Below are 22098 nucleotides of genomic sequence, written 5' to 3' on the forward strand. Positions count from 1 at the left end.
GTGTTTGGGGGTGCCTGGTGGTCTCGCAGGTTCCCATGGGCGCACTGTGCCCTGTGCCTGCAGCGGAGGCAGGGAGAGCCGGGATTTCTGTCCTCGGGGCTGGTGGCAGGTCACCGCTGATGGCCCAGAGGCTGTGTCCTGTGTCCTTCCAGCTGATCCATAAGGTGGAGATGCTGCGTTGGTGGCAAGTGTGTCTGGGTGAAAGCTGCTCACTCACAAGCATCCCTGGGTTTGGCTCCGTGTTTCTCGGCGTGCCTGTGTCCTGCGAGCTGGGCTTTGCTGCGACTGCTTTCTGGCCAGACGGTGCCTGTAGAGTGGCTGCCGAAGGCTGGAGATAGGAGGGTTGGGCAGGATGGTGCTCACAACGTGCACTCTCCTGTTCCCAGGGGGACTGGGAACCGGCATCGGCACCGGAGCGCGTGGCACAGAGCAGCTCTGCAGCCCCCAGCTGGAGGGGCCTTTGACCCTTCCCGTCGGAAAGTGCGCAGGATGGAGGGGCTGTGCTCAGCCAAGGCAGGGGCTGTGGGGGCCAGGAGCGTCTGGGCAGCCGCAGCATCGCTGTCTCAGGGCCAGCAGCTCCGCTGTGGTGCCGGTCGGGTTTGTGGAGTCTGGTGGCTCCAGCGTGGTGCGATCTGTTCATCGCTGGTCCAGACCCTGAGCAGTGCCGGGGCTGCTCTGGTGCTGCGGTCCTGGTCCAGCATCGCGACTGGGTGTTGCTTTTCTCCTGCCGGCAGCCTTTGGAGCACACACGTGTTTCCCAAAGAGTCTCCTGGAAAGAGCTGGAGGGAATTCAGCTCATGCTTGGCCGGAGACAAAAGCTTTAAAGCCCTGGGTAAGGGATTTGAGACACCACCAAAATTTGTTGAGAACACCTACCAAACGGGAGGGAGCCAGACTGCTCCTGTGTGAATAAACAGCTCCCGTCTCCATCTGTCCTGTGCAGACTCCGCACCAGATGCTCTTTCGAGGCAGCCGGCGCCTACGGAGATGGGTCCTTGGCAGATTCTCGTGTTGGTAGGAAAACCCACAGCGATGTCTCCGCCGTTTTCCAAGGCATTTCTTGGAGGTTCGCACGTGTGTAACGTTAGAGCACAACAGTCACTCTGCTGTGCCTCACAGGGGACCTGGGAGCAAACCCAGTGCAGATGTGCATGTAGGCGCTGTGTGGGGCGAGGAGGTGGGGGGCACAGGCTGGGGACAGCGGCCAGGCATGGTCCCGGTGGGTTTGGTTAAAGGAAAGACTGAAACATGTCTTTAAATTCCAAGGGACCCCTTCCCGAGTCGCGTGTCTGCAGGGCAGGAGCTGGGTTGGGAAGGGATGAGCTGAGGGCGCTGGGCTGAGCCCCAGGCAGAGGATGCGCGGCGCTGCGGCGCTGATGCTGTGTGGTTTGGTGTCTTCTGGCCAGGCCTGGATGCTCAGTTAAGAACATCCATGCACCCTCCCTGCGGAGTTGGGGGAGGGGGGGCACAGGGTGCTCATGCTGGGAACGTGGGGCTCGTGCGCTCCCCTCCTTGCACCAGCCCCTCAAAACGCTCCGGAGCCCCGAGCATGGCCCGGACCCGCAGGACCCGCAGTGCCGGAGCAGGGGTGCCTGCTGCAGAGGTGGGGGCTTCTTTGCCAAAACTGGGGGTGGGATGATGACAGCGCTGTGGCAGAGGACAGTCCCCCTCCGGAACTGCAGGCTGAGCATCTGGGGATGCCATTCACCAGCAAAGCCCACCCTGCCGGTGGCCGTGCCCGTCACCGCGGGCAAGGTCGTGTCATCCTATACAGACCTGCGGGCCCTGCCACTCTCCCCAGAACAAATCCCCTTAATTGAGTGTCTAATTAATACCTAAAAATACAGCCCGCAGCTGCTGCCGGAATCTGCCCTGCAGCAAAGGTGAGGCACCAGATCCGCAGTGATGCGGCCCCGTAACCTTGGGAAGATGCCCCAAGAGCATCGTGCGGGTACCCGGTGCCCTGGGGGGTGCTGTAGCGTGTTGGGGTGGCTCTCTTCGTGCCAGGGTGGCTCTCTCTATGCTCGGGTAGCTCGTTCCTCACCGGGGAGCTCTGCTGGCACTGGGTCTGTGGCTGCAAACTCATCTGCCCGCTCCCTGCGTGTGGCACTTGGGTTTTTGTGATCATATGAGGTTCAGGCAAAGCGGAGCTGATGGAGCCTCTGTCGCTGTGCCATGCAGCTGCTGTCCTGTTTGCCCTCGGTGGCCGGGGATGGCCAGCCGTGCCGGCTGCAGCGCATCCCTCCCGCGGCAGGCGCTGGCTTTCCTCCTTCTGATGCCTGCAGGCGCTGTGGCCGCTCCTCGCAGGGTGCCTCAATGACGATGATGATGCTGTTGGAGGCTTTCATCCCTTTTCCTGCTCCTGAGGGTCTTGTCTACTTCAGTGGCAGAACCGGGAGGGAGAGATCCTGCCCCCTCTGCCGGGTCCTGTCTCGGTTGGGATTTCTGGACTCTTGACCCCTGGGCTGCAGACCCAGCCCAGGAATATGTTTAATCCAGATTTGGGCTCAGGGATGTGCCAGAGTGGCTTGGTGTGGCTTGTCTTTACTGTGGTGGTGGGCAGTGGTGGGCAGCCCTGGGACCCTGTGCCCCCCCAGCACCCCAGGGAGCAAACCCCTCGGCCGCGGGGCTGTGCAGCAGCAGCAGCTGGGTTTTGCTGGTGCAGCAAACTCCCTGCGTTGGGTTCCTGGTGATGGGGGAGGAGGCATTTGCCTGCCCTCTTGTTCCTCTCGGTGGTAAATGTAAAATATATAATTTTTTTTTATTATTTATTTAATCTTTTTTTTAAGGCTAGTGCACTCAGTGCAAACCATACTGACAAAGGCAAGTGGAAACCCTTGCAACCCAACCCCAAATGCCCGGGCCAGCCGTCTCAGATGATTTGATGCAGAAATACTGTTTCACGCCTCAGAAGGTTAATTATGCATCGTTCACCCATTTCTGCTTGCCTTTGCTCCCTCTCTCCTGGCTGTTGCAATAATTTTATTTATTTATTTTTAAACAGTTTCACAGATTTCCCGTCTGGGCGACTCTGGAATTAACTCGATCAATGCACGCCTGATGAAGCAAAATGTAATTTTTCCCCGGAGTCAAGCCTGACTCCGGGACGGCTCCGGTGCCGCTGAAGAGCCGCCCATGTGCGCTCTCCCAGAAAGAGGTCGTTACTGCCCGCAGGGCGAGCACTGGCTGCTCAAATTCCGAAAATCTTTCAAACTTTGCATTTCAGATTCGTAGCTCAGCTCCTGCACCAGCCTGGTTTCTGCCGGCGGAGAGGGTCAGGTGCCGAGCAAAAAGCAAAGCGCACATGGGAGAGCAGCACCAAACCCACTGCTGGGCGGGGGTCCCCACCCTGCACAGCGGGGTGAGGGGGGGCTGCAGGGGGGGCGAGTGCCTCGGCATGGTCGCGACGTGGCACCGGTGACCGCGGCTCCCGGTCGGTGGTTCTGCGGGAGCACTCCATCCCTTGGGCACTGACCGCTTTCGTTCTCCCACGAGGGACTGCTGCTGTTCTTGGCAGCTGCCTTTGAGGTGAAAAAGAGCAAAAGAGCCCAGAAATAAATAAAAAAAAAAAACAGGAACAGTGGCCTTGACCTTGTTCCAGGCAGCGGGACAGGGCTGCCCAGGTGGGCTGGAGGAGGGAGAAGGTGTGAACGCGAGATGCAAATGAGCTTTTCCAGCTCACAGCGTTTTGAAACCTTATTTATTGTATTTTATTCATTTTTTTTCTTTAACTTTTCTGCTCTCCGAGCTGTGCACAGGCACACGACCCCAGCCCAGGCCCTCCGTGGGTCAGAGGATGCTTTCCCAGCAGGGGGATGGATGAATCCGGGTGGAAAACCTCAGCCCTCGGGCTGCTGAGCGGGGCGAAGCGCTGGGACGGGGAGCAGGCTGGAGAGAGATCCCCTCTGTGCAGCCTTCCCTCCTTCCCAGGGGCGTTTTTCTTTTAAACAGAAAATTATTAATAACTCCAGGCTATTTTTAAATCACACGCCGGAGCCTGCGGCTGGTTTGCGGGGGACGATGCGAGGCAGGTGGCAATGCCTGGCCGGGGAGCGGGTGGCTCCAGTGCAGGAGCCAGCGGCTTGGAGTTGGGGGGAGCCCATCCCTGGGGATTTCCCCCCAGAATACCTGTGGAGGGGCACCCACACGGCTTGGAGGGTCGCAGGGGTACCCCAAATTCAACACCTTTGCAAAGCCATGGTGGGGGCTGCTCAGCTCTCTGCCCCCCACCTGGCACGTGCTGGGGTGCGTGGGGCTGGGATGCTCCTTCGGCTGCTGCCGGCACCGAAAAAAATTCCCAGCTTCGGTAAGGGGGAGCCAGCGTGGGGAGCCCAGGGCTGCGGGGGCTCCCGTGGGAGAGCCTGGGGAAGGGGCTGCTGCCCCAGGGGAGGTTTTGAACCTTTCAGAGGGTTCAAAGCGAATTCCCGCACATCTGCTCTGCCGCAAAGATGCTGCGTTGGGCTTCGAACTGGCATGCTGGTTTTGAGCCCCAAAGGCAGAGCGGTGCCCAGGGCCCCCCCAGGCTGGGACCTTTTACCGAGGAGGGTCCGGAGCCCGTGGCAGATGGCCCTGTGTGGCGTGTCCCCATGTGGCGTGTCCCCTCACTGCGAGCAGGGGCCACCAACGCTAATGCTGCTCTTTCCCCTCTGCCTGCCCAGGTCCCTCCGGACACAGCAGCCCCCTCTTAGCGTCGTTGCCTATCCCCGGCCGTCCCCTTCATCCCCCCTTGGACATCAAGCACTTTCTGACCTTCAGGCTCAACGGGACGTCACCGCTCAACCTCTTCCCCAACTTCAACACGGTGAGTCCCACAGGGGTGGGTGGGCATCGGCTGCCGGACCCCTCCTCCCTTGCAGGAGTTCCTCTTGTACACGGCACCACTCCTCAAACCCTGGAGGGTAATTTCTGTCTTAATTACCGGGGTCTTTGGCTGCTGGATGCTGGTGCAACACACCCGCCCTGCCCTTAGCTCGGAGCGGTTCCTGCCCAGCCATCACCCTTATATACCAGAATTAAAAAGATGGTGTATTCTAACCAAGATCAATTGGATTTTGCTCCTGGAATCAATATTAATAAAGTAGCTCTGGAGAGCAGTTAATTAGTTGAAAAATAAATAAATAAAAGGAAAGAAAGAAAGAGAAGGTCTGTAAAGACACAAGGAGCATGGCTGGTGCTGCAGGTGTTGGGTGAGCCGGGTGGCTGTGGGGCTTCTCCTGCTGCCTGGCTGGGCTCAGGGTCCCCAACCTCGAACCAGAGGACCAAGTGCTTGGGTTATGCAGTTACACGTGTGTCTCTGCAGACGTTCTGTTACGTGTCTAAATGGACATGGATGTGCCCAAAGACGTGTGACAGTATCCCGGGTGTGAAGCGGTGTTTTCCCAGCTCTGTGCCGCTCTCCCCGGCTGCTGCCAGCCCGGCTCGGGTCTCCGTCATCCACCCAGATATTGCCCTGCGCCTCTTGCTGATGGGAGGGATGGGATCCGCTCCAGGAGCCCCTCTCTTGCCTTGCTTTGAGTCCCTGCCCTGGTGTTTCAGCCGCCTGGGGTTCCCGTGGGAGCGGGCTCCTGGCATCGCTGAGGAGCAGGTTTTGCTCTGCAGAGGGACGTGGGGCGGTGGGGAGAGGGACCTGGGGCTGCTCCCCCCTGCAGAGGCACGGCTGATGTTTTTGCGTTTGGTAAATGCCTGGTTTTTTCCCTTGTGAGCCTGGAGCCGGGACTTTCCTGAGCTCCCTGCTTGCTCACCAGCCTTTTGTAAATGGCTTTGAGATTAAACGTGCTGGGAAGGTGCAAATTATCGCCGAGATCTTCAAAGACAGCCGTAGAAATTAAGTACAGGATTCCTGTTGCTGTTGAATGGGATTCAGCCATCTAACTCCTTTAAGCTCTCCTGAAATCCCAGCTTTAGCCTGTCTCTCCCCTGTGCTAACAAGCAGAAACAGAGGAGAGGATGATTTTTTTGATGCCATTAAGGCTGCTGCTCTTTGTCTGGGCTCCTTTTTATAGTCGCTGGACTCAGTAGCTAACTTGAACCAGACCCTGTTGTTTGTTCTCCTTGGCTCCTGCCTGCCCCTGCCTTGGCACGCGTCCTCCGGGGTTGTGTTGCTTTAAAAAAAAAATAATAACAATTTGGGAAATGAATCTCTTGCTGGAGCTGCCCAGCCCTGTCGAGCTGCTTCTGTGCTGGGCGGGGACTCCTCTGCCCCAGGGGGTGTTGGACATGGGGATGGAGGTGCCGGGGGCACCTTGAGTTCATTGCTCTGAGCTCACATCGGTGTGCAATCTTAGCTGAGCGAAGCCAGCCCTGACTGTCTGGGGGTGTGAGCTGCCCCTTCGGGCTGTGTTTGTGCTGGAGAGGCGGCTGAGACTGGGGGTGCGAGGGGTTCAGCATCGTGCATGGGCAGGCGGCTTCGCAGGGAGCCAGGGTAGGGTCCCGGTCCTCACGGTGTGCAGGGCTCGAGCATCCCTGTGCCCCGGAGCCGGGCAGGCAGCTCCTCGTTTCCCTGCCCAAGTCACCATGATGCCAGGTCAGCCTGAGGCAGCTGAGCCTCAGGGGTGATTTAGGAGGCTGGGAGGGGGCGTCACTCGGGGTATTCTACTTTTTGAGAGAGCTGCCATATCGGAGTTGCTATAAAAAGAAATCTGAGGGTTTGCCTTTGCTTACCCGGCGTTGCTGGTGATGCTGTGCAGGATTCGGCGCTGCCCCGCAGAGCAGGAGCAGTTTGCAGCGGCACAGCAGAACACTTTGCACTTTGAGCAGGTCACAAGGCTCCCACGAACCCAGCAGATGTTTAACTCTGCAACAAGCAAAACCTTTCCAAGCTGAGCTCTCCTGCCACTTTAACAACAACAGGCGGGGGGGGAAAGCCCTAATGCAACACAGAAGACGCGTTTCATGCTCAAAACGCCCTTTTGAGCTCTTGGGATGTTGCAGATCCTCGGGACCCAGCAGCACCTTGCAAACCACAACAGGAGACGCAACCTGAAGTGATGCTGTGTCCCTGTGAATTCCCGTTTCTGACCTCGGTGGGCGGCAGGGAGCTCAGCACAAGGATCGCTATTTATATCGGTAGGAACATCCAGGGATAAAGTAATGTGAGTCAATAAGAATTGACTTTAAACCTGAGATCTTTATTCTCCAAGCCTGTGGTGCCCAAAGCCTGCCTCTGCTGGGAAGTGCCAGGAAGGGGCTCAGCCCACCCGGCTGCGGGTGCTGGTAGGTACCGCTGTGGCACAGACCCTCACCAGCCCCGGCAGAGAGCTGGGAACACTTTTTCATCGCTGAAACAGCAGTGATGGAGAAGCTATGGAGAAGTTGATGGTGGGTTTGTATTTTTATTCAGAGAGAAGTACAAGGGCTCTGAGGTGGCATCCGGACTTCGGATGCGCTCGGTGCTGCGTGCTGGATGGCGCCAGGCTGGGCTTCCAGTGAAGCCCCCTGCGCATGGCAAGCGGACCGCGCTCGACGGAGTGAGGGGTGGCCGTGGCAAGGGGTTCTTCAGCCCCCCGGGGGTGCTCCATGGGGCTGGGTGCCCGAAGGCTTTTCAGGATGCGGTGCTTGTGTTTGCTGTGGGATGGCAGGAGCAGTGGTGCTCACCAGCTGCACTGGCTGTGGTGGGATGCGCGGGGCTGGGGCGAAGAGCCAGGCTGTGGTCCTGGGGAGCTCGTGGCTCCGCACCTGCCTGGGGTGGTCGTGGGCAGCGTGGGTGCTCTGATGGGCACAACTTCTCGCTGCGCCGTGGGGCCAGGCGATGGGGGCTTTGCGAAAGCAGAAGTGGTGTAAAGACCCAGGTTGGTGCCATCGCCTCACGCCCCGGGAGGACGAGGGGGTCCTTTGCTGGCGCCGCTCAGCACCACTGCCCTGGAGTTGGTGCTTGGCCACAGCCGCGGTGCTGCTGGCTTCAATGGCAGGTTCAAGTTCAGGCCAGGACAGTCCCCAGCCACCTTTGCATCCTTGTGCCAGCATCCCCCTTTCCTCTGCATCCTCCTTGGTCCCCCAGCCCTGTTTGGTGCTCGGGGGGTGGATGAGCCCATGGGAGCCACCAGCCGGGTACTGGCAGCTGATGCTGCTGTGAAGGTTAGAGCCGTTTTTCTTTTCTTTGTGTGGAAAAGGTAGCTGTTTCTCTTGAAAACAAGTGCCAGCCCTGCTTCTGGCCACAGACAGGCAGCGCAGCGATGCTGCCTTTAGGACATTGCAATGTTTGTCGTCAGGGGTGGAGCAGCATCTTTGCCATCTGTAGCTTCCTCCAGGTCTCCACTGAACTCCAAATGCTTCTTCGTTTATATGCCAGATAAGTGAGTAAAATTTCATAGCAAACAGGCACTTCATTAATCACCTGCTTTTACCATTCTGCTCACTCCTGGAAAGGAATTTGGGGTCTTGATAATGGCTCTGTTGTCCAGGCATGTGCCTTGAAGACTGATGCACCTGTCTCAGCAACGAAATAGCTTTGCAGAGAAATACGATCGCCTGAAAACCCAAGGCTCTACTGACAGCAGGACTCAGATAAGATAATCTTCCTATGCCACAGGGTAGGGGAACAATACTTGCATTATAGATTATAGCCGTGCTCGAACAAAGAGGTTATTCTTATTTCCAACCCCCCCCCCCTTAATAAATGCATTTCGTTTAAAACAATTATGGCTTTTCGAAGAAGTTTGCTGCCTGGACTGAGGAATGACGCCGAGCCCCGGGGAGAGACAGAATCACCAGGGGCTGTCATCAGCCGGCAGGTATCTGCCCCGCCGGCAGCGGGAGCAGCGTGCGGATAACCAGCGCTGCTCTGCCTCCGCGCTCGCGCCCGCCGAGGTACCGGCAGCTGCGCCGTAACGTGTCGCCAGCCTTGTGGTGTGGTTAGGGCACAGTGCATACGTGCAGCCCGCGGTGGCTTTGCATGGGCACCCTGCCCCCGGTGAGCTGTGCCCGCGGCGGTGGGCACCGTGTCCCCTCCCCTGGCCCTTGCTGGGCTGCGCGGCGGCGGCTCTGCTCCCCCCTTCGGCTTTGCGCAGGGATGTGGCAGCTCCGTGATGCGGAGCACATGGAGGGTTAATGGCCGGCTGCCCGTTTTGATCGCCTGTGCCCCCCCCGTTTTGGTGGTTTCCCCTTCTGCCAAGTCTCTCAGGAACTGGCGTGGCACTGGGAGGTTGAGGGCAGCAACTGGGAGCTCAAACAGAAACCGATAATTTGCCACCCGTGACCCTGGTGTCTGGTGGGGGGAAAGGGACTGGGGGGACACGCAGGGGAGCACGGTGGGGTTGGGGAGGATGGGGTCCGTGGTCTGTGCCCACACAGTGGCCTCATCCCCTCTGCCAGACTACTGTAGGCATTTGGACCCTGCAGATTTGGGGTTTTTTTGGATTTTTTTTTTTAAAAAAGTCCAAGAATGGGCATCGACACAAGGCAGGTTGCCCTGTGCGGGGGGTGTCCCCGAGGCCAGTGGGGCTCCTCTGCAGCCCCAGCCGCTCGCTCCTTCCAGACACCAACCAGGCATGAGCTCTGCTGGCGTTTGCAGCGGCTCCTCGGCGAGCGTGGTGGGTAGGGGGGCTCGCCGCGTCGCGGTGCCATGCCGGGGCAGCCAGCACGGCATGGCACGGCACCCAGCCGCCCTCTGCCTTCCTTCCCCTTCCAGATGGACCCAGTGCAGAAGGCGGTGATCAGCCACACCTTCGGCGTGCCCGCCCCGCTCAAGAAGAAGCAATTCATCTCCTGCAACATCTGCCACCTGCGCTTCAACTCGGCGGTAAGCGGGGCCGGTGGGCGCGTGGGGCGCGTGGGGCCGGTGCCAGCGCCTGCGGCTCGGCAGGAGCATCCCGCGGTGGGGATGCCCGGCGTGCAGGTGGCAGCTCCTGGGAGCTCTGCCCTCCCTCGCTCTGTGCCTGCCCTGGCTGGTGTTTCCACTGACATCTCCCTGCCCGTGGGCCCAGGCGCTCCCGATGCTGCCATGTCCTCTGTTTGCTGTCCTGGCTCTTTTTGCTCCTTGTCATTTTGTTCAGGTCTGTTCCCTGCTGCCTTGGTCTCGGTGTTTGTGCTTAAGCTGCTTTATCAGCCTGTGCAATTCATATCTGGTCCTTGGGAGCTGAATATAATCTTCCCTGCCTTGGCTTGCCAGAGCTCTGGTGTGATTGTTTTTTTTCCCCAGCTTTTTATTCTAAGTAAATCAACCACCTTGTAGAGGGGAGGAAGGAAACATTCATTCATCCCCGCGGTAATGAATTGCACACAGCTGATCTTTGGTGGGGAGAATTGATAAAAAGGTTTGAAAGGGAATTCTCGCTCGAAGCTGGTAGGAGAGGGACGGGGCTTTGCTGGGAGTGGAGCGGCAGGAGCCTGCTCCGCACGGGCAGCAGCTCGGAGCCCTTCGCTTGGGTGGCACAAGCCCATCTGCCCCCTCCTGCCACCGCTGCGTGCAGGGCAGCGATGGAGGCAGGAACCTCCCACGCTCAGCCCAGCCCGGCACATGTGTTACCAGCCTGGGAGCATCCCCCGGCCTCGGCTGTCCCTTCCCGGAGGAGCGAGGCAGCGCTGAGCCCCAGTGCCCACGGGACGATGCCCCCGAGCGTGGTCTCATCTGCCGGAGCTGCCTGCGCGCTCGGTGTCTGGCAGCGCACGGGCTGCCGGGAGCTGCTCTCGCCTCCCCGGGGCAGCTGTGCCCTGGCCAGCCTGGCTCTGCCTCCCACCGCGGTGCTGGCCCAGCCTGGCTGAGCTGTATCAGCACAGCCCGGGGCTGGGCGCTGCCCTGCCAGCCAAAGTCAGCGTTTCTGGGCTTAATTATTCTGCTCCGCAACGAAGCGGCTCGGGGAAAAGCATCGCTTTCCTCTTCCATGCCGCATCCTGGCTGGAAGCGCGGTGCTGGGAGAGTCGGTCCCTTGTGGGCAGCCTGAGCCGCTCGCCCCCCACCCTGCCCGTGTCCCCCCCGCCGAGGTCACATCTGCGGGAGAGCACGTGCTGGTGCAGACCCTCACACGCCACTCGTGTCCCTCTCGTGCGCAGAGCGGTGCCGGGTGACCTACTTAGGCTGCAGCCCAGCCCCGTTATCTGGTGGGAATTTATTGTATTTGCTAATGAGGCCCCGTGCTCGGATGGGCCGTTCGCGTTCCCACGTACCCAGCATCGCTGCGCAGCCCCGGACACTGTTCCCAGCCCCTGGAAAGCCATGGGGGGAGGGAAGGGATGCTTCTTCCTACCGAGCACGGGGAGCCTCAGCCGGCCTCTGAGAACGCCGTGCAAATTAATCCGTGCTACTCAGTGGTACAGTGTCTTAATTCATATTGGATTTATAAATCACGAAACTGCGGTTGTTTTTAGGGACAATGCGGCATTGTCCCTGACTGCAGCGTACACAAATGTTCGGGTGATTTTCTTTTGTGTATGTTTTTATCAGTTCGGTGCAGGCATGAACCCATCAACGCGCACTTCATTATTCAGCATTTGCTGGGAGAAGGGAGCCTGTGAATGTAAATTGCATGTCAGACACCCGTTAGGTTACAATGGGAGACGTGTCCTCCCCGCCAATGTACTTTTTTATTTTATTTTTACAGCTAGCAATTCATTGCATGTTTCTGAAGCCGTAAATTTTGCCTGAAAGCTTCTTTAAAAAGTGACTTGATGCATTTAATCGGAGCGGGGTCCTTATCTTGGGCGTGCAGTGCGGTGATGTCTTAGCAAAGTGATACCTTGGCCCGAATACATTTGTGTGCAGAGCGGTCTGGCGGGAGGAGGAAAGCAGCTTTGTGCTGCACCCAGCTAAAAATACCACCTTTGAGGCGGCCCTGGCCCCGGGGGGGATGTCACCAGGGGAGGTGGCTGCACTGGAAACGTGTTGAAGTGGCCACGGCTCGGGGCTGACCCCTCCGCCCGTCCTCCCTGTGTCCAGCCGGGTGCCCGGCCGCAGCACCGACACAGCCGTCCCCATCTCTCCCTCCCCAGAACCAGGCAGAAGCCCACTACAAGGGCCACAAGCACGCGCGGAGGCTGAAGGCCATCGAGGCCATGAAGAACAAGCAGAAGGCGGTGGGGGCTGCGGCGGGGGCCACCGGCCGGGACGGCACAGCCGACTTCGCCCCCAGCCCCGAGGGCAGCGGGGAGCCCAGCAGCACAGGTACGTGGGCAGGGGGTGCGGTGGGGGGGGGGGTGTCCTGTGCCAGCAGCCTGTGACACCGGAGCGAGTGACCTGGCCAGTTCCCGGTGGTGTTCGCGTTCCCAGCCCTGCAGCATCCTGAGGAGCCCGATTAAATCCTGAACCGCAGCTGCCTGGTGCCTGAGCATCCCCCCGCATCCCGCTGCTGCTCAGGCTGCGATTAGTGCAGCGTAAATGCCACCGCCAGCGTTAATAAATGAGCTTTTGTGCTCCGCGGGGTCCACAGCACGGCTGGCTGGGGGCAGTGGCGCGGGGAAGGGGTGGAAATCCAGCCCAGGAGCCCCTGGGCAGCTCACGCTCCAGGGGGTACCTGGCCCCTGTGCGTCCCTGCAGCGCTGTGGGGAAATGGTGCGCAATTCCCCTGGGATTTGGTGTCTCTGGGAGATGTTCAGAACGGCTGCGGGAGGGGCAGTGTCCCCTGACCAGGGCTCTGCTGCCGCGCAGGGATGGGGCTGGTGGGAGCCAGCAGCACCGGAGCTCACCCGGGCATGTGGGGAACCAGCCCCGCCGAGCCGGGCAGCACCAGAGCTCACCCAGGGGGTTGTGCTGATCCCGGCTGCCCTGAGCCGCAGGGAAATGCCGTGTCAGGAGAGACCTTGGGAAGAGCCATCCTTGAGGGGATGAAGATGAGCAAGCCGTGCCTGAGATGGCCCTGGGGAGGGCGAGGGTGCTCGCTGGACTCCAGAAACCCCGTTCAAGCCCAGAGACCTTCCCCTTTCTGCCCATTTCTTTCTTTTTTCCCCTTCCCCCTTTCCTTTCCCTCCTGCCAGCTCAAGCCAACGGTCTGCAGGAGCCGGAGGGGGAGTGCAGCAGCCTGGGGCTTGTGCCCGGTGCCGAGGAGTCGCCAGCCGAGCTGCCGGGCAGTGTCGCCCCATTGGGCTCCCCGCCGGCCTCGGAGCTGTCGGAGGGCACCTCAGATGCCACCAGCGTGGCCTCCTCGGCCGCACAGGCAGCTGAGGCGCAGGCAGCCGAGTCGGGCAGCAGCATCAGCTCAGCCCCCGAGAGCGAGAAGGAGGGGAAGAAGAGCAAGCAGCACCTGTACTGTCCCACCTGCAAAGTGACCGTCAACTCCCTGTCCCAGTTGGAGGCTCACAACACCGGTAAGGGCACTGGGGATGGGGGGATGGGCCCCCTCGCAGCTCCATCCGTGCACAGTCCCGAAACGGCAAGCGTTAATGAATATTGTCTTCATTAGAGAGGGGTTCGTTAAGGTGGCTTGCAAAGATAAGTGGTGGCGGTGTACCTGTGCTGCGACTTATGGAGTGAATTTTAGCAAGGTCAAATGCTCTCCTATTGTTCATGTCGCTTAATTAAAGACAATTTTCAGATGCATTTAATCAAGTGATTGGAGGCTACTTTATATTCCATTGCAGTGTGTTTTTAAGCTGGTAGTGACCCGAGTGCCAGTGCCTCTTTCAGACCCAGGATAATCCTTCCGAAAGCAGCTCCGCGGTTCGGGCTCGTGGTTGTTTTGAGAAGCCCCTTGGGAATCTCACGAGCTTTGGAGCCCAGCAGCAAGCGGAAGAAGACGCGGGGCAGGCAGGAGTCTGGGGGTGGTGGTGGTCCTCTGAAGCCTGGGGATGGCTGGGCTCCCCCCAGGGGTGACAGCCGTGGTGCAGGGGACCCTCGGTGGGGTCTGCAGCGCCAGCTCCTGGCTCACCCCTTTCTCGGGAGGATGCTAAACAAGGACGGGCACCCCAATTTTAAAGGGAAGGGCCTTCCCTCCCCCAGTTCAGCAAGAACTGGGAACCAGTTCCCCCAGCCCCAGCTGCCTGCCGGGGCGGCAGCAGCAGCCGTGCGCAGGGTTGGCTCGGGACACCGCTGCGGCTTAGCTGCAAACGTGTCCTTTTGCTTTTGTCAGCTCCGGTTACAAGTTTAGGAGCTGATTTGAGGAAAAAGAACAAACAAACAAACAAACAAACAACATGTTTGCAGGCTTGTGCTCCTCCATGGCTGTCACATGGACTCGGGCTCCTTGCTTAACGCCTTAAAAAATAGAATGAATTAGCGGGGGTTTCAATTACTTGCTCACCCCCGCCCCGCCGTGCTGGCGCTGGCAGGGGCAAGACAGAGCGCCCTGTCCCCAGGTGTGTGAGGATTTCGGGTTCCTCCTTCCCCTCCTCCTGTAACCCTGCTGAGCTATTCCTGGCTCTGCGGCCGGATCCTCTCTGACCTTGGGCACAGCTGAGATGCTGCAGCATGGCAGGCGATGTGTGCCCGGCTCTGCAGACTCTGCTAACGCCCGGGGACAGGCGACAGGCTCCAGCACATGCTTAAAATAGCAGTTTCTCCAAAGGTCTGGCACATGAAGAGCAGGGGAGGGGGGGGGGGGATGTCTCCGAGAAGCTGAGCATTGCTGGTCTGCCTGCGAAGTGCAGCTGGCCACGAGAGCTTGGCAGGGTTTGGGAATGGGCTGCTGCATCCCTGGGAAGAGTCCGGATTCCCAGGCAGGTCCCTGTCCCCTCTGCCTGCCAGTGCTGCCGGGCACGGGGGTTGGGGGGGGATGCGCGGTGCTGTCAGGCGGGTTGCTTGGAGGGCATCCTTCTTGCTGCTGCGGTGCTGGGTTTGTTTGCAACGTCAGCGTTCGCTGAGCATCCCCTCTGCCACCCAGGCGCCAAGCACAAGTCGATGCTGGAAGGTCACAGCACCCAGATGCGGCGAGGCCGAGGCAAGCTCCTGTCCCGGGCAGGGCACAAATCCAAGCGGATCGGCAACAAGGGCAGCATCAACATCCAGAACAAGGCGTTTCACTGCCAAGTGTGCGAGATCTACGTGAACTCGGAGACCCAGCTCAAACAGGTGACGATGCCAGGCCGGTGCATGCCTGCAGAGCCCTCTGGGGGGGCTTGGGGTGGGGAGGGGTGGGGTAACCTGGCTGTTCCCTGCAAGAAGCTGCTGGGCATCCCCCGTGGACCCCAGTGGCGTGGTGCTGTGGGTCTGCCCTCGCTGTCGCGGCTCTGGGTGACCCGGCTGTTTTCCTCTCGCAGCACATGAGCAGCCGGAGGCACAAAGACAGGCTGGCGGGGAAGCCGCCCAAGCCCAAGTACAGCCCCTACAACAAGCTGCAGAAGAACGCTGCCCTCGCAGTGAGTATTCTCAAGGTATCTGTCTCCCTGCTCGTTACCCACCCGGTTTGCTCTCCGAAACGTCGTTTGCCACGTTAGCCATCTCTTGCAACAAGAAACAAAAGGGCTGCTTTTCTTAAAGCCTTGGTCCCCGTGATACAGGGAGGGCGGGCTATAGTGGTGACAGGAGTTTCCAGCCTTTATTCCCGGGAAGGGAAGCATGGGAATAACTCGGGAGTCCTCTGGCAGCAGCGCCTGGGATTCTTCCACCTGTTTTTGTGGTTTCTGAAGGGGAGAGCTGTGGTGGTTGGGTGCTTGGGGCTGGCACGGCTCAGTTAAATCAAGCCTAAGTGTTTGCTCGCAGAGCCGCACAGCTTAGCCGAGAGTTTGGCAGCAAAAGTCATCCCAGGGCACCAGAGGAAAGCACTGATGCAGAAAACAGCCCAGGCATTGCAAAAGCCAGGGTAGGGGGCAGGTCTGTGGGCTGGCGGGATGGGGCTGAGGTGACGACGGGGGCATCCCTGCGTGCCCTGACCCGGCGTGGGATGGGATGGAGTGCGTGTTGGGTTGGGGCCAGGGGCTGCATTTACTGCGGAGACGCGTGGAGAGCTCAGCTGAAAGCAAACATGGGCAGGGGCTGCTGCGGGACTGCCTGCCTGGCCGGGGGAGCTGGGGCTGGGGGCTCTCCTCCAGCTGGGTGCCTCACGGTGTCTCTTCCTCCCTCCCCGCAGTCCAAGCTGGCTTTGCAGAAGCATCTCACCAAAACCCTGGCAACCCGCTTCTTGCCAAGCCCGCTCACCGCAGCCGCCGTCTGCGCCATGCCTGGCCCCCTTGCCCTGAGACCAGCCACTGCCACCACACTCTTCCAAGCCCCGATCCTCGGACCAGCCCTTTTCCGAACGCCACCAGCCCACGTCCGCACCACGCCGGGCCCCATCGTCTTCGCACCCTACTAGAGCCGCTCGCCCGCCGAGGGTCCATGTGCCGCGGACCGGGCTGTGCCGCGGTGGCTGCACGGTGCAGGGCGGCACTGCCGGGTCAGCTGTTCTTCTGGCTGGTGGGAAACCATAGTCATAGACCTCAACCCCGGCTTCTCCTTCGCTTTGAGTGGGCTCCTGCTGGAGCGAGATACCCTGGCAAAGCCCAGCCAGCCCCGTCGTGCATCCCTGCCGCTCCCCCTGCCCGTGCCAGCGCCGTGCTCAGCAGAGGAGCCCATCGCATAGCCGGGCGGCACGCAGGAGAGGATGGTGCCCGAGTCACCAGGACCATCTTGCAGCCAGGGGCTGCCTGTCCCTGGCCCGCCGGCTTCTTGTTCATCCCCCTCCCAGTTGCCAGACTGGAAGAAGAGGAGCTGGTTGGTCCCTGGGGGAAGGAGCATCCTTCTGGCAGACTGGTCCCTGCTAGCCCAGTGGGAAGGGAACTGCGATGGGAGCCTCAGCCCAGCTCTTACTGGGTGAAATGACCCCAGCACAAGCAGAAAGGTGGCAGTTCCCCTCTCAAACCGGGCTGGCTGTGTCCTCGCCAGCCCCACACTTGCCTGTGCTGGCTGGGGGCTTCCATGCTGCCCACCAGCCCCCTACGCCCCACAACCCCCTACGTCCCACCAGCCAAAGAGCCCCTGCGGCGGCAGGCACCGGCCACACTGACCGTACCTTCACTCCGAGAGCAATAGCCGAAGCCCAGGGCCGGTGCCTCCTCCCTCCGAAAGCACAGTGCCCCTGCCCTGGCCCCCAGAAGCACACAACTTGGGCATGCATCCAGCCCATCCAGCCCATCCAGCGAGGATGGGAGAGCCGGGCCGCCCGGTGCAGGCTCCCCGAGGAGATGTCCCTGTGCTCGGTGCCAGCTGTTTGCCTCTGTCCCACCCGTGGGGGACAGCCCTGCCCCTACCTCCCAGGAGATGCTGTGTGAGGCTGAGTGAATGTCCCTAAAGCACTTTCGGTTCTCCAGCGAAAGGCAACGCTGCTGCTCGCCTGCCGGCCAGCTGCCATGTCCAGCCCTGCAACCCCGTCCCTGTTAGGAGCTTCCAGGGAGTTACTGATGATTCCCCAAAACAAAGGTGTCCCCAGCAGCCCGGACAATCAGGTACAAAGGAGCAGGCGGCACCCGTAGCCTACGCCTGGCACTCTCCCTGTGGTGCTCCCGTCGTAGCCTGCAGAAAGCTGGGCTCGCAGGGACCCCGAAGCCGTAGCTCTGCTTTTCACTGTGCTCAGAAAGCCCAGCGCTGACCTGGTCTGAAAACTGTAACCGTGGCGCTCCGGGTTCCCAGCGCGCTGCTGTAAATAGAAATATGCAGGAAAGTTGCGACCCAAATGGACCTTACGCTGGAGTGACAACCCACCCCGATCTATGCAATCCAGGGGGAGCAGCTCGCCCACCGCGTTTGCTGTCTGCGTTTTACTTTGGTGCTCACGCTGTCTGGACAGCCAGGAGTAGTGGTCCGAGCAGAAGAAAAACAACGCAACGCTTGGCTCTGTGCAGACAATTCCCTTCCCGTCCTCTGGCCCACTCGGGAGACCTCTGCTGTGGGCCACGTTCTCTCCCAGCCCTTGGGAAGCGGCTGGTCGGTTTGTGGACCTGGGAATCCACACGCACAAGCACACGTATCCGACACCTTGGCCCTACGAAACACCTGGATTTCACGAGTATTTTGCCCAGCACGCTCCACCGATGCTCAGGACGGGGTCCTGGCAGCGGGAGGTGAATGGGAACCGGCCAACGGGTAACTCACACGGCCGAAATGCTTCTGCTTCCCAGAGCTGGTGGGAAGGAGCTGGAGCCTCGTGCGAGGGCAGGAAACCTGCACAGAGGGAGCGGGGCGGCACAGAGCCATACGCCTGCGTCTGGAGGGCCTGTTTCTCATGCCATGGGTGGCACGGACCCGTGGTGCCACTGCTGCGCTCCTGCCGCAGAGGACAGGAGTGTGGGGGAGCCCCTGGGTACGGATGCATCTGCTCAGGGCATCTCCTGTCCACCCCAGGGAAGGAGGAGCGTGGAGAGGGGCCACCAGGAGAAGATCCAAGCTTGTATGGAAGGCTGGAGGTAGACACAACCGAAAGGTCTTGCGGTGGCGGTGGGAGATACGACTTGGAGCGCCAGCTGAGGGAAGGCAGGCTCCCAGCAGCAATGGCTTTGATGGGGACAGGGAAATGGTCCCGCAGCCCAGGGGACACGCAGCCTGGACCCTGCGACCCACAGGACAGGAGCCTCTGCTGGCTGGGACCCACGGGCAGCAGAAGGGACGCAGCTCCAAACAGCGCCGCAGTGCCAAGCAGCCCGTGGTCAGCTCAGCTCCAGCCCTCCCCCTGCTCATCTCACTGTGCTCTTCCCCAGGCCACCTCACCGGTCACTTCCAGCCCTGGCTGCCAGCAGAGAAGGGCAGCATGTCCCCTCCTGCAACGTGCCCACCAGCCTCAGGAGCCGGGAACAGCCAGCCGCGGCTGTGCTCCAGCCTGCAGGAGCCGCTCGACACTGGTGGGTCGTTCCCCTGCGTTTTGTTCTAAAAAGCCTGTGCTGGAGCCAGCAGCGGCTGCTCCAGTCACCCCTCCACCAGTGGAGTCCTAATACACTCCTATACTTGGCACTTTAACCCCTTGAAAGCCATTCCTTCTAATAACAATAATACTGCAACGAGCTGCATAAGAACACACTCCCTCTATCGCATCCCCCGCCTCCAGAAACCCTCCCCGCTCCTGTGCTATCCAAAGCATTTACTGCCTTTGACTTAGCGTATGCTGTACTAGGTAGTAGGGCATAGTCCATAGCGCTCAATAACGTGTGCCCCTCTGTAAATAACCTTGGAGTGATGTGAACAGTTTGATTAAAAAAAAAAAAAAACAACCAACAACCAAACAACAAACCAAACACAAAAAAAAAATCCCACAAAAAATGGAATAAACAGACTCTAGGGACTTGGCCAGTACCCCTCCTATAATGTTCATTGTATATTTTTTTGATGTACTATAACTGTTGGGGAAAAAAAAAAAAAAAAAGGAAAATATTTTGATAACCGAATCTCATCGCTTTATTGTGTTACTCAGTAAATAAAAGGAACAAGTATAAACAAGCCAGGGCTTTCTTGTCTTTTTTTTTTTTTTTTTTTTCTTTCTCCCCCTAGATCCAGACTAGCTGACGGGAACACATGTTGCTGGGCAGTGCGGGGACACCTTTCCCTTGTCTTGTGGCGGTTCTGAGAGGAGAGTCAGCACCGTGACAGATGGGCAGCGAGAGCTGCCAGAGCCCTAAGCATCGGGGCGTGCAGGCTAAGCACAGTGCCGGCTTCTCCAAGGTCATGACTGAGTCTGCACTGAGGAAGAGGAGGGCTGCAGTGTGGTGGATGGGCACCCTGCCCTCAAAAACAGCACCTTGCCCTGCACTATATATTTACTAGGGCAGGACAACTGAATACTCCTGCACGTAAAGGAGCAGTAGGCACTGCAGGTAAGGGGCAATCTGCCAGGAACTCTGCTGCAGCACCGCAGAGCCAGCTGGGGTAGGACAAGGGAGAGCTGCTCTGACCGCGGCTGAGCTGGAGGCAGGGCCAGCAAATGGGCTCTTCTGACATGGTATCAGTAAACGTAAAACTGAGCAGCTCAAGAGTGAGGGAATTGTTTCCTCTGGCCCGGCTGTGCTTGGCCATGGAGCTGATCCCCACCTGCTGGCCAGCCCCACTGTGCCTCCTCTCCAGCAGGCCTGCCGGCCTGCTAGCCTGTGCCTGGAGAGCGGAGGGACCTCCCGTGGGGAATCCTGGCTTTCCTGTAGCACCTCCAGCATCTGCAGGGCCTGGGCAGTGAAAAGAGCAGTCCCTGTCCCAGTGCAGGGAGATGGCTCACCTCTCTCGTCCTCAAAGAGCAGCCCCAGCCCTGGGACGCCCATTCCTCGTGCCACCATGCTTCCTGCAGGCTCCGTGACACCCAACAGGCTTGGCAGGAGGTATGTGCAAGGGAAGTAGGGAGGTGAGGGAGGGGAGGTGGCAGTGGAAGGGAAAACAAGGCTCAGCCATCCATGGATCCGCTGCCCTTGTTCTTGCGACTCAGGGGAAAAGCAGACTTGCTTTGTGGCTGTGTCATTTTACTGGCCAGGTAGATGAATGGCTCGATCAGCGTATGCCGGTCAGCCACAGACACCTCCCACAGCTTCACCTTCTCGCCCTTGGCCCAGTGCTGGGCTGCGTCATGGTCCACCCGGCGCTGCTCCTGCAGGTCACACTTGTTGCCCAAAACCACGATGGTGACCTGTTCAAAAAAGGGCAAGAAGAATCCCTGAAGGTACCAAAATGCAGAGCTGAGCAGTGCTGTCTGGCTCTGCCTCAAGGCCCTGGGTGCCAGCCCAGTCCTGCAGCTAATTCCCTCTCCGCGCTAAGGCTCCCTTCTGGCAGCTTCCCCTTCTGTTCGGGTCTGTGTGTCTCAAACCAGCCCAAAAGCGGGAGGGCCTGCTGAGCACTTAAGACACTCAGAAGGCATCCCAGGACAGCAACCAGTTACAGTTGAGAGTCTAACTGAACAGGGAAACAGGGAACCCTGTCATCGACTTGTGACAAGCTAGAGAAAAGGGGAACCTCTGGGTGCGAGCTTGAACAAGGGGAGCAGATCCCACTTTGCAGCCCCTTTTCCCTGGGATTCTCACCTCTTTCTTGTCTTTGGACTTGTCAATCTCCTTCTTGAGGAGCTCCACTCGCTTGAAGGACTCCTTGCTGTCGGTGCTATAGACCAGCACGTAGCCATCCGTGCAGGAGAAGCAGTGCTTGGGAAGCTCCAGGCCATCCCGCAGGCCCCGCGTGTCGTAGAAGCGCACCTGCTCACGCACCCCCCGGTCTGTCTCAATGGAGCCCACGTAAATGTCCTCCTGCGTCTCAATCATCTCGGAGCCTGCCAGAGAGGGGGCAGGGGGGACATGGGGACCCTGACCCAGGGGCTGGCCGCAGCACAACCCAGAGACCTGTCCTGCCAGACACAGGGCAGGACAGCGAAGCTTTCCTCCTTCCCCACTGCGTGTTTGGGGGGTCTCCAGGCACAGCCCTGCCCAAGGGGGCCAGGCCCTGCCCCCCCGCAGCAGGGGGCTGCTCAGCACCCAGCGGAGCAGCCAGGCGGTCCCGTCCCCCCCCCCCCCACTCACCAACCACATGGTTCCCGTACAGGAGCTGCTCCAGGATCGAGGTTTTCCCAACAGAGGCCTGGCCGCACACGACCACCTTGCAGCTCTTCCCCATGCTGCCTCACCCTGGGCTGCCGGAGGGATCCGCCTGCAGGACAGGGCACTCAGGGGGGGCTGGGGGGCCGGGGGGCTGCCAGCGCTGCTCGCACCCACGGCCCTGGCCGGGGACACGGGCCCGAGCGGAGGCCGGACCCAGCCCGGGGGGGGACACGGGCCCGAGGGGAGATCGGACCCAGCTGTGGGGGGGACACGGGCCCGAAAGGAGGCTGGACCCAGCCGGGGGGGAAACACGGGCCCGAGGGGAGATCGGACCCAGCCCGCAGGTGCCGGAGGGGATGCAGCTGTGCCCACAGCCAGTGCAGGCCTGAGGGGCGAAGCGGCCCGGAGGGCAGCCTGCGGGACCGCCCGGGGAAGCGCTGCGGCCGGGCCGGGCCCGGGGACCGGCGGGGCCTCACCTGCGCGGTGGTGCCGGCGGCGGAAGGGGCGCGGCGAGGCCCGGCGGACTCACAGCGCCCTCTGCGGGCCGGCGGACTGAGGCCTGCCGGGATCCCCAGCCTGCGGGGCCAGCGCTGAGCGATCGGGCACGGCCCCGGCGCCCGGTGCCCCCTCCGGCCGTCCGGGCCCACCCCCCGGCCCCCGCCTCCCGATGGCGGGCGGACCCCACAGCCGCCCCGCCCCGCCCGAGCGCCGCTCTTGCCGGCCCGCGCGCCGCCGTCGCTGTCCGCGGCAGCCCCGCCCCTTCCGGCG

General features: G+C 60.3%; 2 protein-coding genes across 8 annotated transcripts in view; one reads left to right on the forward strand and one right to left on the reverse strand.

The window, feature by feature from the left end:
• ZNF385C (zinc finger protein 385C) overlaps positions 1-19152 on the forward strand; it is an 80691-nt gene extending 61539 nt beyond the window's left edge. The window contains exons 1-8 of one of the 5 annotated variants that reach the window (XM_040617134.1): positions 4816-8291; positions 8400-8805; positions 9626-9736; positions 11923-12094; positions 12904-13233; positions 14745-14932; positions 15121-15234; positions 15930-19152. In XM_040617134.1, the coding sequence (XP_040473068.1) occupies positions 8674-8805; positions 9626-9736; positions 11923-12094; positions 12904-13233; positions 14745-14932; positions 15121-15234; positions 15930-16154 (1272 nt within the window). In that variant the 5' untranslated portion in view covers positions 4816-8291; positions 8400-8673 and the 3' untranslated portion in view covers positions 16155-19152. The other 4 variants (XM_040617136.1, XM_040617137.1, XM_040617132.1 and 1 more) reach the window with 4 other exon arrangements.
• A 46-nt stretch (positions 19153-19198) lies between these two features.
• NKIRAS2 (NFKB inhibitor interacting Ras like 2) lies at positions 19199-21975 on the reverse strand. 3 transcript variants are annotated; one of them, XM_040617161.1, is made up of 4 exons: positions 21807-21975; positions 21313-21439; positions 20824-21065; positions 19199-20432 (listed from the first exon to the last, which is right to left on the reverse strand). In XM_040617161.1, the coding sequence occupies exons 2-4, from the start codon at positions 21404-21406 to the stop codon at positions 20193-20195; spliced, it is 576 nt and encodes a 191-aa protein (XP_040473095.1). In that variant the 5' UTR covers positions 21407-21439; positions 21807-21975; the 3' UTR covers positions 19199-20192. The 3 variants fall into 3 exon arrangements, with proteins under 3 accessions (XP_040473095.1, XP_040473097.1, XP_040473096.1); XM_040617163.1 differs by lacking the exon at positions 21807-21975 and having other exon boundaries at positions 21333-21800; XM_040617162.1 differs by lacking the exon at positions 21807-21975 and having other exon boundaries at positions 21313-21800.
• Between the last annotated feature and the right edge of the window lie 123 nt (positions 21976-22098).

The sequence above is a fragment of the Falco naumanni genome, chromosome 18, assembly GCF_017639655.2.
Source record: "Falco naumanni isolate bFalNau1 chromosome 18, bFalNau1.pat, whole genome shotgun sequence".
NCBI classification, from domain to species: Eukaryota; Metazoa; Chordata; class Aves; order Falconiformes; family Falconidae; genus Falco; species Falco naumanni.

Coding starts and splice junctions, on each gene's coding strand:
- NKIRAS2 (XM_040617161.1), bottom strand. CDS start 21,406: ATGGGGAAGAGCTGCAAGGTGGTCGTGTGCGGCCAGGCCTCTGTTGGG. Junction 21,066..21,312: donor GTACGGGAACCATGTGGTTG/GTGAGTGGGGGG, acceptor CCTCTCTGGCAG/GCTCCGAGATGATTGAGACG. Junction 20,433..20,823: donor AGTCCAAAGACAAGAAAGAG/GTGAGAATCCCA, acceptor TTTTTTGAACAG/GTCACCATCGTGGTTTTGGG.